Source organism: Aspergillus chevalieri, chromosome 3 (assembly GCF_016861735.1).
Source record: "Aspergillus chevalieri M1 DNA, chromosome 3, nearly complete sequence".
Lineage (NCBI taxonomy): Eukaryota > Fungi > Ascomycota > Eurotiomycetes > Eurotiales > Aspergillaceae > Aspergillus > Aspergillus chevalieri.
In genome coordinates, this window is record NC_057364.1 from 2,016,587 (window position 1) to 2,031,427 (window position 14,841).

At 49.8% G+C, this 14,841-nt stretch overlaps 5 protein-coding genes across 5 annotated transcripts; 3 read left to right on the forward strand and 2 right to left on the reverse strand.

Moving 5' to 3' along the window:
• Positions 1-515: 515 nt before the first annotated feature.
• RPS22 (40S ribosomal protein uS8) lies at positions 516-1,161 on the forward strand (the record flags this gene model as incomplete). The annotated part of the gene is made up of 2 exons (XM_043277370.1): positions 516-648; positions 902-1,161. 2 exons carry the CDS (start codon positions 516-518, stop codon positions 1,159-1,161), a joined length of 393 nt encoding a protein of 130 aa, XP_043135256.1.
• Positions 1,162-1,553: 392 nt separating this feature from the next.
• ACHE_30722S (phosphoglycerate mutase family protein) lies at positions 1,554-2,805 on the forward strand (the record flags this gene model as incomplete). The annotated part of the gene is made up of 4 exons (XM_043277371.1): positions 1,554-1,589; positions 1,654-1,982; positions 2,064-2,678; positions 2,736-2,805. The coding sequence occupies 4 exons, from the start codon at positions 1,554-1,556 to the stop codon at positions 2,803-2,805; spliced, it is 1,050 nt and encodes a 349-aa protein (XP_043135257.1).
• Positions 2,806-8,161: 5,356 nt separating this feature from the next.
• Positions 8,162-8,431, reverse strand: ACHE_30723A (uncharacterized protein; the record flags this gene model as incomplete). The annotated part of the gene is made up of 2 exons (XM_043277372.1): positions 8,162-8,323; positions 8,384-8,431. The coding sequence occupies 2 exons, from the start codon at positions 8,429-8,431 to the stop codon at positions 8,162-8,164; spliced, it is 210 nt and encodes a 69-aa protein (XP_043135258.1).
• Positions 8,432-10,229: 1,798 nt separating this feature from the next.
• On the reverse strand, positions 10,230-12,292 carry ACHE_30724A (uncharacterized protein; the record flags this gene model as incomplete). The annotated part of the gene is made up of 2 exons (XM_043277373.1): positions 10,230-11,942; positions 12,011-12,292. The coding sequence occupies 2 exons, from the start codon at positions 12,290-12,292 to the stop codon at positions 10,230-10,232; spliced, it is 1,995 nt and encodes a 664-aa protein (XP_043135259.1).
• Positions 12,293-12,935: 643 nt separating this feature from the next.
• Positions 12,936-14,612, forward strand: PSD1_1 (phosphatidylserine decarboxylase 1; the record flags this gene model as incomplete). The annotated part of the gene is made up of 1 exon (XM_043277374.1): positions 12,936-14,612. The coding sequence occupies one exon, from the start codon at positions 12,936-12,938 to the stop codon at positions 14,610-14,612; it is 1,677 nt and encodes a 558-aa protein (XP_043135260.1).
• Positions 14,613-14,841: the final 229 nt, after the last annotated feature.

Sequence of the window (14,841 nt, forward strand, 5' to 3'; positions counted from 1 at the left end):
AAGGGTAGACTCGGTAAACCCTAGGAGCGCACACTAGCGATCGGCGCGGGTCCAATTTGATCCATATTTTTCTCTTTTCTCCTCTGGCCGGATTTCTTCCCCTTCAGCTCGGACACTCCACGCATCGTCAATCGACATCCCTCGAGGTATGTATTATTGTTGTTGTCCCATTCTACAGCCTCTCAGCTAGTCTGAGAGGAGCAATCATTTTGGACCTTTGTCAATTCCAGCAAAAGAGGTTGGGCGCAAGTCGCAAAATGATACGCTTCTCTCATCACGGCCCGGGCTGAAGAACCCTTGATTGAAGAAAATTTTTTCTTTAGAGTGGGGCACTCTTTGCGCTCGAAGACTACTGGTGGCTGACTTTTCTCGGTTTCGAATTTTTCCCATACCCACTGCCGATAAAAGGTAGTGGAGTATCATTAGGGAAAAATCTCGTTACCTTTTTTGCTCTCAGATACCTCATTTCCATTTCTTTATCGATTTGAGAATCTCGATTCCTCAACACCGCCAAAATGGTCCGCACCTCCGTCCTCAACGATGCGCTCAACGCCATGAACAACGCCGAGAAGTCGGGTCGCCGTCAGGTGCTCATCCGCCCTTCTTCTAAGGTCATTGTCAAGTTCCTGCACGTCATGCAGAAGCACGGTACGTCTATCCGTTAATACATAGATACGGATATGCAGTTTCGGAAACTTTTGAAGGAGGGAGGAGAATTCGGATTGATAACTGGATGAACGTTTCAATGAATCCACGACGTTTGTCTTTTAAGTGTCCGGTATATTAGGATTGTGTTTACACATGGCGGAGGCCTTACAAGTTTCCGAAACTGCATTCTTGTTTTCTGTGTTTGGTTAACTTTTAAGTCTTCGCGACATTCTTGCTGATTTTTTTTTTTTAGGCTACATTGGCGAGTTTGAGGAGGTTGACGACCACCGCTCCGGCAAGATCGTCATCCAGCTCAACGGCCGTCTGAACAAGTGCGGTGTCATCAACCCTCGCTACCCCGTTCAGCTCCGTGACCTCGAGACCTGGACTACCCAGCTCCTGCCCTCTCGTCAGTTCGGTTTCCTCGTCCTGACCACCTCTGCTGGTATCATGGATCACGAGGAGGCTCGTCGCAAGCACGTTGCTGGCAAGCTCCTCGGTTTCTTCTACTAAACCAAACCGACAAAAGTTACGTCTTGTGATGGATCGGGATGTGCTGGGATGACTGTCATGTACCGATGAGGACGCTCGATGTAAAATTCGTGGTGGACATTTGAGGATATACCCTGGCAGATGCACTAGATAGTTGCCGAGTTAATCCAAAGTCAGTCGGCCGTTCCGATTATTCAAGCAGCAATTGCTTTCTATTCTATTGCTGTAGCCCGTACTCCTGTAGATTGCCTTGCATCTGTCTCCAATATCAACCTCGGCTCATGGTCACCGCCCGCATTCTGCCGTGCCGACTCCGCAGTGTTGGGGTCAGTCGAAGACATCCAGGTCTCCAACCCTCGAGGATACTTCCATTCTTCTCTTCAATTCCTCTATAATCTCATCCAGAAGCCATAATGCCTCTGGACACAATATACCTTACCCGTCATGGCGTAGGTACACACCCCAATCCAAGTCTACACTTTTGATAGCCAACACTAACACCTACGACAACAGCACCGTCTAACCTTCACCGTCGACCCCAAAACCGGCAGATACCACTCCCAATTCCCAACACCCACCCATAACCCAGCAGACCCGACCTTAACCTCACACGGCGTGCAGCAATCGCACGAACTCGCCGCGCACCTCTCCAGCCCGGGATTCCACCCGAAGCCGTTTCGAATCTACTCGAGTCCGTACTATCGATGTCTGCAGACGATAAAGCCGACTGTCGAGAAGTTGCGGGAGCTGCAGGTGCTGCCGGAACCGCTACGACTGGGAGGGAAAATACCGGATGATTGGGAGGATGGGTTGTTGCGTGTGAAGGTTGAGGATGGGGTTGGGTGAGTTTATCTTATGTTTATACCCGTCCTTCAGAGTATACATTTACTACTAAATCCTAAGGATATTGCTAACAAAGACAGCGAATGGTTCGGCCCAACATCCTGGTTTCACCATCCTACGCCCGAACCCCCCGATGTCCTCTCAGGACACTTCCCAAACCTCCTGTACGAAAACATCAATGGCGCCACATACAAACCGGTGCTCGAGCCCTCTACCCGCGGCGAGACAATCGCCCAACTGCACCACCGTATTGCCCTGGCATTGACCGCCATCATCGCAGACCTAGACCTCCATATCTCCCATGAAGAACGAGAGCTACCCGAAAGTGAACGAACGAGCAAAGCAGTCCTGATATGCTCGCACGCCGCGCCATTGATTGCAATGGGACGGGTGTTGACGGGGAATATGCCCGATGATAGCGGGGAGGAAGATTTCAATGTGTTCACGGCGGGGCTGAGTACGTTTAAGCGGAGGGGCCCTACTGCTCCCTTGACTGGAGCTTTTGGTGCTACGGGGCATGTCGATGAGAGTGATGAAAGGGCGGCAAAGAAGTTGGTGGCGCCTGGGACGACGATGCTCAGGCCTCGGATGAAAAGAGTGCCGGAGTGGGAGGGGGGAAGGGGCGTTGGGGGTGGTTGGGATTGTGTTGGGAATGGGGATTGTAGTTTCTTGAGCGGTGGGGCTGAGAGGGGGTGGTAAGTCTAGCCTTTTGTGGTCTTGGTTGAATGAGGGTTTTGTGCTGACTTGTCTAGGCATTTCAATGGCGACGAGTCGTTTGATCCTGCGCCTGTCTCGGATGAGACGCCTGCTACGAAGTTATGAGAGCCTCACTGGCATGTATAGAGCACAACTAGTATAATAACATAGACAGGAACACACATACGTACTTGATTTTCTCGACACATTGAAGGCTTTCCCTTTTCCGTTTTGGTGAATCACCCTCGCTGCTTTTGGCTCACTAAGTAGCCCTGAGCACACCCTGAGCAGCCTGAGCTGATCACTGAGCAGGTGAGCAGATGGGTGAGCAACCTGAAGACTCAGTAAAATGTACCATGCTAGGATTTTAACCCATGTCTGCTTTGCCTCGTATTGCTCGTCACCACTAATCCTTCTTCCCCCTGCTCATTGCTCTGACATCATCAATCTGATGGTCAAGCGTGGCCATGCCTTTGTCTCTTGCCAAAATATCTGGATATCTAGATTTAGCTCTGGTGAAGTTCCAGTCTGCTCCTGGGATCGATCTGAGTCTAAGGAGCATGTTCAAAGCTCCCTGACCGGCCATCTTCGCCCTACCAAAGGCGCCCCAACAATACACCAGCTACGATGGGACCCAAGAGCCCATAACTGAGCAGATGGCTCTGGATGAATTGAAACTCCAGGCAGGCCTTTCCTCTTTGAAGCTCTACCGCTCAACCAGGAACCCGCTCTCCAGCACCCTCATTATGGCTATCCCTGAAGACCAGGCCCGAGCAGTCTCTAAATGGATCAACCTCCTTGGCAAGAACGTACAAAGCAAGTTGAAGCCTTTCCGCAACCGTATAGAGCAGTGTACACGATGCTGGGACTACCATAACCCCCGGACCTGTACCCAAACACCCAGGTGCCGCATTTGCAGCAAGAGGGACCACACTGAAGAGACCCATTCTTCTCCCATCGAAGAGGAAACATCAGACCCATGTTGTGCCAATTGCTGTGGCCCATTTCCAGCAGACTACTCTAACTGCCCCACCAAACCTACCATACAACAGGGTGTCATTCAACGATTATCCAGATCACAATTCATTGCAGTTAAGAAAGCAGGTGCACGCCAAAAAGATTCTGATAGTGGTATGTTAATATGGTTTGTTCAATTGAAGAGAATATGCGACTATAGAACAGGTTATATCTAGGTGTCAAGTTCCGTGTGGGGGCTGGCTCGTAGTTGGACTGAGCAAGGCGCACCGCGAGAAGGTGTTCACAGCCCGAATCTGCCTTGATCGTCCCGCCTCCATCACCATCACCATCACCTACCGAAAACAGCTTTCCAGCCGTTAATATGGTTGTATTTAGCAGTCTGCCTGGAAGGCATTGCAAGGGACTCTGGTTTCAAGAATGGTTCATCCCAATTATCACGCTGGGATGGGGGCAGTTTTGAAAGAGCCTTGTCAAACAAATTACCATTCAAGTATTGTTGTTGTTGTTGTTGTTGTTGTTCATACACGCATCTGTCAGCCCTATAGGCCGAGTGGCGGCAGGTCCTGCGGGGCGGCCAGGTAAGCCGCCGTAGTGGTTATCGCTATGTACATCGTCGCTTTCCTACACACATCCTGGTATGTTATTCCATATGTTGTATATCCCGTGCTGCTGGTTTTCATGCTGCTGTTCCCATGGCCACGAAGATTCATGGGCTTGTTGGATACTATCTCGTTTCCTTCCCTACTTCTGCAAGCGTGTAACCTCGGCTGCGCTATGCTTCCGGTTGCCTCAAGTCCGTTGTTGTGACTCGGTATGTGGTTGGTAGAGTCTGGAACTGGCCTAGGAGGCCTGTCTCAAGCATGAAGCATACTGCCTTTGGTACCAGGTGTGGCCGTGTTAGGTAGGCCCGGTAATTCAGCTCCCGCCTTGATCCCTGTGTAAGATGGCGCATTCGGGGTCCTGCCTGGTTTGTACAGTGGAGAACGTGACGTATATCTTGAAGGCCACGTCCACCAGAGCATTCAGTTGATTCCATAGCGTTAAAGGTACCAAGATAACTAGCCAGCGCAATCTTCCCAGTTTGCATTTGAATGAGGACTGATGTGGCAGCTCTTCGTAGGCCTTGATATAGTTGCATTGGTGCTTTTGAAGGCTCTTTCCATAGACGACGGAGGGAGCTCCCATGGGTGGAAGCGGCCCATTCAGTCTTCCATGCATTTGCTGCTTCTATGCGGAGGGTTCTTTGAATGCTAGCTTTGAGAGTGAGCTCCTCCCCACCATTGGGTTCCAGAGAATTTGCAGCTTCTTTTGCAAGAGCATCAGCACACTCATTGCTGTAGATGCCCTCACGACCAGGGAGCCAATACAGCTGTATATTCCAGCCGTGTTCCTGTAGCTGAGATGTGGTCTGTGATTTTACTCAGGATATATTGGCCAGAGGACCTTCCTGGGGCTGAACACGCTCGAATTGCCGCCTGATTGTCTATAAAGATGGTTGCTGTATAGGCCCGATGGGAACGTTGTGATGTCAGTCCAAATGTGTTGCATATTTGGGTGAGGGCCATCTCTATGCCTTGCAATTCTGCTGCATATACAGTGTGGGTAGCTGGGGAACCAATGTGAACTGCCTGGCGCCCTAGAGGTGAAACCACTGCTGCTCCAACTCCCTGTTCTGTCAAGCTGCCATATGTGTATGCAATGATGTCAGTGCCACTATGTAAGGCGGCTTGGTGAGCTGCTAAGGCATCTTCCTGAGTTTCTGCTATGTGGGATTCCAGACCTGACCACCATGGGGGGGCCACATGTGGGTGTATAACCTCCAGTCTGTTCTGAGGGATTGCAATTCGCCGTCCCCACCGTTCTAGTGGTGATGTCAGAGGGTTGTGGTCTGGGCTGGTGGCCCATTGCATGTGTCGTCGTCGCTCCCATGCATTTCTTGGTGCTGGTCGTTGGCCAGAGCGGTGTATCTCAATGAGGGTGGCCATAAGGGGAGAGGTGGCTATCCAGAGAAATGATACTTTAGCCATGCGCTCCAATGCAATCATTGGAGGAATGTTGAGACATATCTCCAAAGCAGCTCGAGAGGTTGTTCTGAATGCACCAGCAATCCTGTAGAGGGCCTTGTGCTGGATAGATTCCATGGCTTTCCTAGCAGCATTTTCTGCCGCCTTGAAGCCCCATCCAGCTTGTACAAACCATGTGGAACTGGCAAATGTGATTTGCCGCCACAAGACTGCTGTGTACATTTGGCGGAGATGGGATAGGGTGATACCCCAGGTTTATCCTACTATGGAGCAGAGGGCTGCTATCATTTCAGTTGCTTTAACTTGGGTGTTTCAATTTGTTTCATGCCAGTGAGATGCTGGTCTAGCTGGACACTGAGGTAGTGAAGGGTAGGCACTGGCTTAACCTCTACCTCTTGCACTTTGACTGAAGCATTGGTTGAGCTCAAGGGTCTAGGAATCCTCGGACCTTCTGCCACAGATGTATCAGACCATATTTTGCTGGGGCAAACTTGGAGGCATGTTGAGTTTCCCATTGTTCTGCTATTTTGTGTATTTGTTCAAGGCATCAGCAGTTAGCTCCTGCAGCTCGGCTTTAGATAAGTATACATATATCATTAATGTAGTTAGTGACTATAGCTTTTTTAGGGTGAGCTTTATGTATTTGGTTGATTAAGTCTGCATTGTAGAACAGGTAGAGTATTGGAGAGAGAGGTGAGCCTTGGGGTATGCCTGTATCTGTGGTAAACTGGCCTGTCGCGCCCTCCATCAGTACAATATCTGTGATGCGGTGGGGTAGGAAGCTTGCTATCCAGTTGACAGCATTGATTGGAATCCTTCGTTTCCGGAGGTTATGGATCAAGCGTTTATGTGCAGCATTGTCAAATGCACCGCTAACATCCAGGGTGAGCAGTGTGGCTACCAATACACCAGTATGCCAGGATGCATGAACTCGTTCTAACAGGAGATGAATAGCATCTTCACATGATCGCCCTCTGCGGCCACCAATGTGGGTCTGTGGTAGGAGACTGTATGCTTAACCATATAGCTTATGCGGGTTGCAATAACTGCTTCTAGTGCTTTTCCAATTGTGTTAAGCAGTGCTATGGGCCTGTATGCCTTTGGGTCTGCATAATCAGGTTTCCCAGGCTTCCGCAATACCACTGTAGTTGACTTTCAGAAATGCTCTGGGCAGTATCCCAACTGCAGGCAGGCGTTGAACAAGTTGGTGAGATGACTTGAGAATGCTGGGATGGCTAGTGCATGATGTAATGTCAGGTTCAGTATTCCATCAGGACCAGGGGCCTTGTTTGGTGCAGCCCGCCGGACTGCCTGACAGACCTCTTTTCTTTGTAATGGCAAGCATCTGTAGTGGTTCAGGATATTCATAACCAGGGATGTCTGAGAGATCCGCTTCAGGAGGTGGGGAAATAGAGTCTCCCACAGTGCCTGTGCTTTTCTTTCTGGAGTGTCATATGTTTGGTTCCCTGCATGAAGAGTTGGTGTGTAGGTTGGTTGGACACCTCCACGGCGGCGTGCCCAACGGGCTAGTTTCCAGAAACCTTCTATTGACTCAGTTGCCTCCACGTGGCTACAGTGGCTGTTCCGGCTCAGTTTAGTGGTCTCTCGGCCCAATTTGTGCCTGGCCTGACGGAATGCCTTGATATCTTCCTCCTGGCCAGAGGCAGCCCAGCGCCGTGTGCGGTTAACATTGTTGCGTAATCTCTTTAGTTCTGGTGGGTATCCTGGGCGGGAGTAGGGAGTGATCCTGGCTACAGGGACTGAGCTCTCTGCAGATTGCTGGATGGTTTTAATCAGGTGGTCGACTGTGGCGTCTATCTCCTTGGTGGTAGCTAGGGAGCACGTGGGCTGGAGGTCTGCGACCAGGGATATATATATTTACTGGAATAACCGTACCAAAGCCCCGAGGACAAAAACGGCTAGAGAAAGTAACATGCAGGCAAAGATCAGAGAACACTACACAGTGGGGAGCTGCCTAACAAGTCCGTGTTTTTTCTCGGCCATATAGAGTCTGCCATTTCCAGGAGCAGTGCCAAAGTACAAAAAGTTTTGCATTCCCTGGCCTGACAAACGCTCAGTGTCTGCAAATAACGGGGCCTGAACTGCATGCTCAACGAACCAATCAGACACAGGGTTACCATGGACGTCAAGGAGCTGCATTTCAACCATTACTATCGGTCTTTGCACAGTTCCATTAGCGGTCAGCAGGTCAGTAAGCCCAAGATTTCCTGCATAGTAGGGGTGTGGCCAAGAGCGAGCAAATCATATGGGTCCAAGCTTAGGAATGACGATCCCATGTCGTTAATGAAGGTAATCATGCGGACTAAGTTTGGATCTCCACCAAATGAGGGAAGGAGTCGGATGAGTGCAGCCATCTTGTCAGATTTAGCATGTTTATATTCATACAGAAATATCGGTACCAACCATGTGAGTACCAGTACCGTTGGCGTAATACGACGTGTAGTGTGCAAGCTGAGTCCCTAGCGCCTTGAAAATTCAGCTTGCTGATCTCTGTTACCTTCATGGCCTCCATATACCTCTGGCTGGTTATTCTCTTCCAATACCTGAGGCTGCTTGCTTGTTTCCAAAGCCTCAGGCTGCGGAGGCACAGGCGCGGTGCTTCCAAGTTGAGTTCCCAAGCCCTGTCCAGAAATTATTAGATAAATCAGCATTTGGTGAAAGAGAATTGAAATGCAATGTACCTGCGCCCACTTTGGCGCCATCATCAAGTCCTCTGGAATAGCATCCATGGGTACAACTTGTCCTTCGACGAAAAGAATATATCCGTACCCATATTCAAGTTGCCCTGTCTTGTACATGTGAAGTGCGGCGCGGATATTGACATGCTGGTGGCTCAGGCTCTCATCTTGAAGTCCTGGCCATAGCTTTTCTTCATGCTTGTTGAAGTCTTCAGTTCATGGGTGTCTCTGATTTGCACTGGTAGCATGTACTTTGCCTGCCTGGACCCTATCTTGCTGCTTCCATGAGATTTAGTTGTAATTATTCAGTGAACCAAATCCCGTCTCTAAAGCTATGTAGCTGGTATCCTCCTGCTAAAAACTGATGCACTGTGTGACAGTCCAACATCACATTAATGCCAATACCAATAAACGCCGCCGTCCGGCAAGCAAACGAAGAAGCATTAGCGTGGCCGCACAACCCATAGATAAACACCTTAATCATCTAGATAGTTTTTCTTCTCTTCTCCAGATTCGATATTCTCGTCGATGGATACACTAGTTTAGATAGGAATATTATTTCATTATTATCCACTAGTTATCGAGCTGTGATGATACAAATCAAGATTGAGGAGTTATCTCTCCATTCACAAAAGGAGGAACCCCTGAACTGTTTGTTTTTGTACAGTCTCCAAGACCTAATATTACCCCAGCTTTTCCACATATCATAGCTAGCTATCCGTCTTTTGATGGGAAGTATAGTAGACTACCAATGGGAGGATCTATTCTCGTTTGAGCCTCTGTTTAAAATTCACCAAATGGAAACTGTGAAAGTGCTCACTCTGTCTGGGACAGAGCACCATATATATCCCTGTCTATGGAGTTAGGCAAAACCAGAAGGGCCAAAAGAGAGAAAGGTCAGCTACGGCTTTGAAGAGATTCTAGGTTCCCTGATACTGATAGACATCTTTGCATTTTTAATGCTATTATAATCTTTTATTGTACGGTTTTCCTGGAAATCAATTGAATATACACAGAATCATAACTCATTTGTGACATTACTAAAGTAGTTGGAAGGGGTATTGTTCTTTTCTGTAGTCACTAATGCTTCTCTTATCTCAGAATAGACGGGTTACACCAGCCCATATAGCTCATTTTGTTGCTCGGAAAAGTCCTAAATAACACTTGTAGAAAGCTAGGATCTTTTAATACACTGTAATTAGTTTTAATCGTGAGATCACCATTAAGAATCATACGCGTCCATAGTGTGATGTTACAGCGTCTCGAGAACGAAGCTGGGTAGCAGTATTGGCGCCAGTCTTAACCTCACAGTGCAGTGATAGGCAGTATTCATTACTGGTGAAGTGGACCACAGTTGTAAAAATGTGGGCTCTTTGCTATTCTATGGTATGAATGAATCAAATGGGTTGGTTTGGTGAGGTAAGATTGCAGGCTTGGCTTTGCTCGTTTTATGTGGCATTGTGGCTCCCTTGTCGGGTTGCAGTGATCCTAGCCTGAGCGATCAGGGTACGCTCCCGGATCGCTCCGGCGCTGTTCCCTGATCACTCCGGACACGCACTGCCCTGCTCCGGATATGCTCCGGGCTGCTCCGGGAGCCAAAAGCGGCGAGGACTCGGACCAAAAACGGAAAGGGAAAGCCCCCAGGCTTCCGCGAAGAACATGTACATACATGCATATATATACCTCTACAATGGACAGTACACTTCAAGAAATCGATTCATTCCCTATTTCGCAACGCTAATACACAAAACGAGCATGAGAAAATGACAGCACGCTAATGTTAAGAACAAAAAAAGGCTTAAGAAGAAGAAATTTGAGAAGAAAGGAAAAGAGGAAATCCATACCCTGCTTATCTATCTTCCTCCTGGGGTATCGCAGTGTATCTTTCATTCGCATTCGTCACGGTTCGTTCCGGATGAGCATGAGGATTGACCGTCTCTTGATCCGCATTGTCGGCATCAGCGTCAGCTTGGGTTGCCTCTTCCTGTCGACGACGGTTCTCCTCTTCACGTTCACGTTGAGCATTTTCCGCTTCGACTGCGTTATTGACCTCGACATATCTCTCGCTGACGCCGGGGATCAAACTGGCCATGAAAAACAGGAGAGATCTTTCCGCTCGTCTGACGTTGTGTCGCAGTCCGGTAGGTTGGGTTTCGCGGTGGTTGTCTCTGGTAGGTTGTCTTGTGAGGCCCGCGGCGTTCTGGCTGGCAGAAGGTCGCCGAAGTCGGGGGATCTGGATCACTCCTTCCATATGGCGTTGGACAGGGGCGACGAACATACTGTGCAACTGCTGCGGGACTCCCGTGTCGGACAACAGCGAAATAATGGCAGCTAAACAGACAAAGAAGATTCGAGTCCAAGTACCAGGTTCGCTAAACATGTAGCAGAAGAAGTATAACCGGATAAACAGCCACATTCGTCTAATTGTTCGGGCAAGCCCAATTTGGTGGTCTCGGTTATGGAGTTGGTGGTTAAGGACGGCTTGGCGAACGACATTCTCCATGACAGCTGGGTTTGGTTGCGCATGCGCTTCGGGTGCTTGCCCAATGGTGTGGGCGGGCGTGGTTGACGTAGGCATATGCGCTGTGCGAAGTGCTGCCTGGATCGATCCCGTGCCACCTGGTGAGGTTATAAGGCTTTGGTGACCGTCTGGTGAAGAAAGTAGGTATAGAGGTGCTGTCGAGTGATCCGGATTCATGACGGAACTTCCGAGGTTGTTTTGCAGACTGATGCTCGCTCGCGCTTGCAGAATACGGAGCTGATCCGCTCGGTTGTACATGTTGGAGACACGGGTGAGCAACGACTCCACGGATCCATCACGTCGAGCAAGTGGATTGCGATACTGATCATCGAGGATCTGGAATAACTGAGTTCGCAAACGCACAACATGGTCAAAGGGAGGTGCGATCCCCCGGCTCAGCTGGTCCTCGCCTAGTGCGATCTGATGGCGTAGAATCTGAAGCTGGAGTTGCTGGTTATCGGTAAAGTCCGAAAGGTCACTTTCTGCGACTGACGACCTCGCAGTTGATGATGTAGTAGAAGGCATAGTCGATGGCATGGTGAAATATAACGAAGAAGTAGTGGTAGTAACTGATGAAGGATGCTGTGGTATAGCAGAAATCGATGGGTTTGAGAAGCCGTGCGACATTCGCTGCCAGGCAGCCTGCTGAGGAAAAGATGGCGATTGCACGTGAGAACCAAACGGGTTGGTCGCGGTTGCCTGCGACACTGGTCGTGCCTGCTGGTTTCCGCCGCGCTCTAACTGTTCTACCTGCCGACGGATCGCCTCAATTGTAGGTCTCAAATGTGCCAAGTCCGCATCGTTTGCTCTAGAAGGCGTTGGCATATTCCCTCGGAATCTGATTCCTTGAACATGTGGAAAATTCGGTGCAGCGAATCGATTGGCATTGGCCGCTGAGAGGGAATTGCGCATAGTATCGATGGGAGCTCCCCCGACTGCTTCTTGGGTTGGGGCAGGCGCGGCCGACGGCAAGTCCGCGGGGGAAGGAGCAGAGGGTGCAGGAGCGGGAGGAAGAACCAGATGTATCGAGTATTCCGATTCCTGAAATAATATTAAAATAAAATTAGTACGCAATGGTCCAATAACCAGACATCCGGGGAGCTACTCACACCTGGCGGTTCAAGGATAGTCTGCAACGTCTCATTCTGGTTCATGAGAGGCTTTCCTCGGTATATCAAGCGCTGATTCACTGAGGACGGCTGGCTCGGTATGGATTGCGAAATGCGAGTCTTTAAGTCTGCCACTGTGGTCGAACGAGGTAAATCATTGAGGGTAAAGCGACTGGGAGGAGGCAAAGAAGGACTGAGAACATGAAGGGCAATGTTGGCCGGAGTGCTCTCAGATTGCTCTGAAGTCACAGGGCCCCCTTCTGGAAATGTGCTGGAAGTCATTTCAGTAGTCGAGGTTTGATCTATAACGAGTTGGAATGGAGGGCAATTGCAATCACGGGTTCATAATAACAACAATATGCGTCACCATGTGCAAGTGGTGGCCACTAGTATGGGTATCTTTGGTCTTCCAAGGAGCAGACCAAGCGAAGGAATGACAGTATAGTACAGGCTTGAGGTCTATCCTGGAGCTATTGTAGAGATAGAAATGAGAGGAGTTGAATGAGGAGAGTCCGATTGGAGACGGGGAATGAGAGATGAGGACAAGTGATCATGTCCCCTGTTGCTGACCACCACAGATCCGTCTACCACACCACGACCCTGTGAATCGCACTTGTTCAGCTTGTCAATATACCACAACACAACTTATATTCACTTCTATTCTTTTGTTTTCCTCTTTCCCCTTCTTCCCCTCTTATCAACCACCGCCATCCACGGAATACGCATTGAATCGGCCCGACACTTTCTCCGTCTCCGAATTGCCGGGCGGTAAGGCCCGTGACGTTCCTGTCTCGTGACATCTCCGCTTTTCGACTACGATTGAGACGGAAGAAGATCTCTTCAAGCCAGTCAGTACCCTGTCCTGTTCCCTTGTCAGCCCTTGTCCGCCCAGTCAGGGATGGCGTCCTCTGTGTAAGACAGTGTAATGGCCGTGTGCCTAACCCCTTGCTCTACAATCTGTTGTCAAAAGTCTGCTAGAGCGCTCTTTGCAGTATTCCCTCATGAAGGCAGGACTGCCGTGATGGACATCGTCACTTTCAGGGCCACTGGCCAACGCCGCCAAGGCGCAAAACAGTACTCATCTTCGTCTAAGAATTGGCGGCAATACCGTCATTACCATCATGAAAGCCATAACTACAACGAATCGACCAATCGCGGTTTTGGGTCTCGTCTCCGGTCAGCATTACGAAAAACCAAGGTGGAATGGTATCCTATTCCCGTCGGATTGGGTATCGGTCTTTTAGGGCTGCTTCAATTCTACAAATCACAACGCACGGAACGGTTACGGATCGAACGAGAAGAATCTGGGGAAGCATGGGAATTTGGGAAGCCTCCGCCCCGCCCCAGGATCAGGCCTAGTGGTCCATGGCAGGTTCAGATCATGTCGACACTACCATTGAAGGCCATTTCTCGGTTATGGGGTCGTTTCAATGAGCTGGAGCTCCCTTTTTGGCTTCATGCTCCGGGGTTCAAACTCTACTCCTGGGCATTCGGGGTCAATTTGGACGAGGTTGCGGAACCGGATCTTCGGACGTATCCGAACTTGGCCGCTTTCTTCTACCGCAAACTGAAGCCTGGGTGTCGACCACTCGACCCTGACCCTCGGGCTATTCTTGCCCCTTCCGATGGTCGGATTTTACAGTACGGTTTGATTGAGCGTGGAGAGGTTGAGCAGGTCAAGGGTGTCACATACAGTTTAGATGCTCTCTTGGGTGCGGCGACTCCATCGCACGCTGACCATTCGAAGAAGTTCACCGATCACCAGTCAGAACCTTCCCCGAAGGATGCAGCTGATATGGCTTCACACGAGGAATTTGCAAGAGTAAACGGTATCTCCTACACGCTTCCTACCCTTCTCGCAGGTGACCAAGGAGGGGCCAATAAACGGACCGCATCCTTGGATGCATCGACATCGTCCAAGCCCACCTCCGAGGCCCAGGTTAAAGCTGACCTGGCACTTGGTGATGGATCTTCGTGGTACTCTCCCAAGCCTACGTCAAACAACGCTCTGTTCTATGTGGTCATCTACCTTGCGCCCGGTGACTATCACCGCTTCCACTCTCCAGTTCCGTGGGTGGTTGAGAGCCGTCGTCACTTCGCAGGAGAACTTTATTCGGTTTCCCCCTACTTGCAACGCCATCTTCCTGGTCTCTTTACCCTTAATGAGCGAGTCGCTTTTCTAGGTCGCTGGCGCTGGGGATTCTTCAGTTACACTCCAGTGGGTGCCACTAATGTGGGCTCCATCAAGGTTAACTTTGACGCCGAGTTACGCACCAACAGTCTCACCACTGATACTGCGGCCGACCTAGCAGCTGCTCTTGCAGCCAGACGGGGCGAACAGTTCCCTGGTTTTGTCGAAGCAACCTATCGTCACGCAAGCAGAACGCTTGGTGGGCATCCACTCAAGCGAGGAGAGGAAATGGGTGGATTCCAATTGGGTAGCTCAATTGTTCTTGTATTTGAAGCTCCCGTGGGTCGCCGTCTGTCGTTCGACGCCGGCTGGAAAGAAGGTGAACGGCAAGGTGGATTCAACTGGTCCATTGAAAAGGGCCAAACGATCAGGGTTGGCCAGAAGTTGGGATATGTGGATGTCGATGAGTGAACGAAACGCATTCTAAAAGTTTTCGTTTCCCTTCCCTTCTCCCCTGGGCAGAGGGAGATTTTCAACATATCTCCACGTTACTGACGCACGCTTTTCATTGTACCCCTTCGTTTTAACATTTTACTGCCCAGGAGTTACGGCATGGTTTCTGTGTGGATCTTTGTTGCATTTGGTTTTGTAGTATACCAATATCTTCGCGTATATTTGTTGGGTAGACGAGCACTTTCCT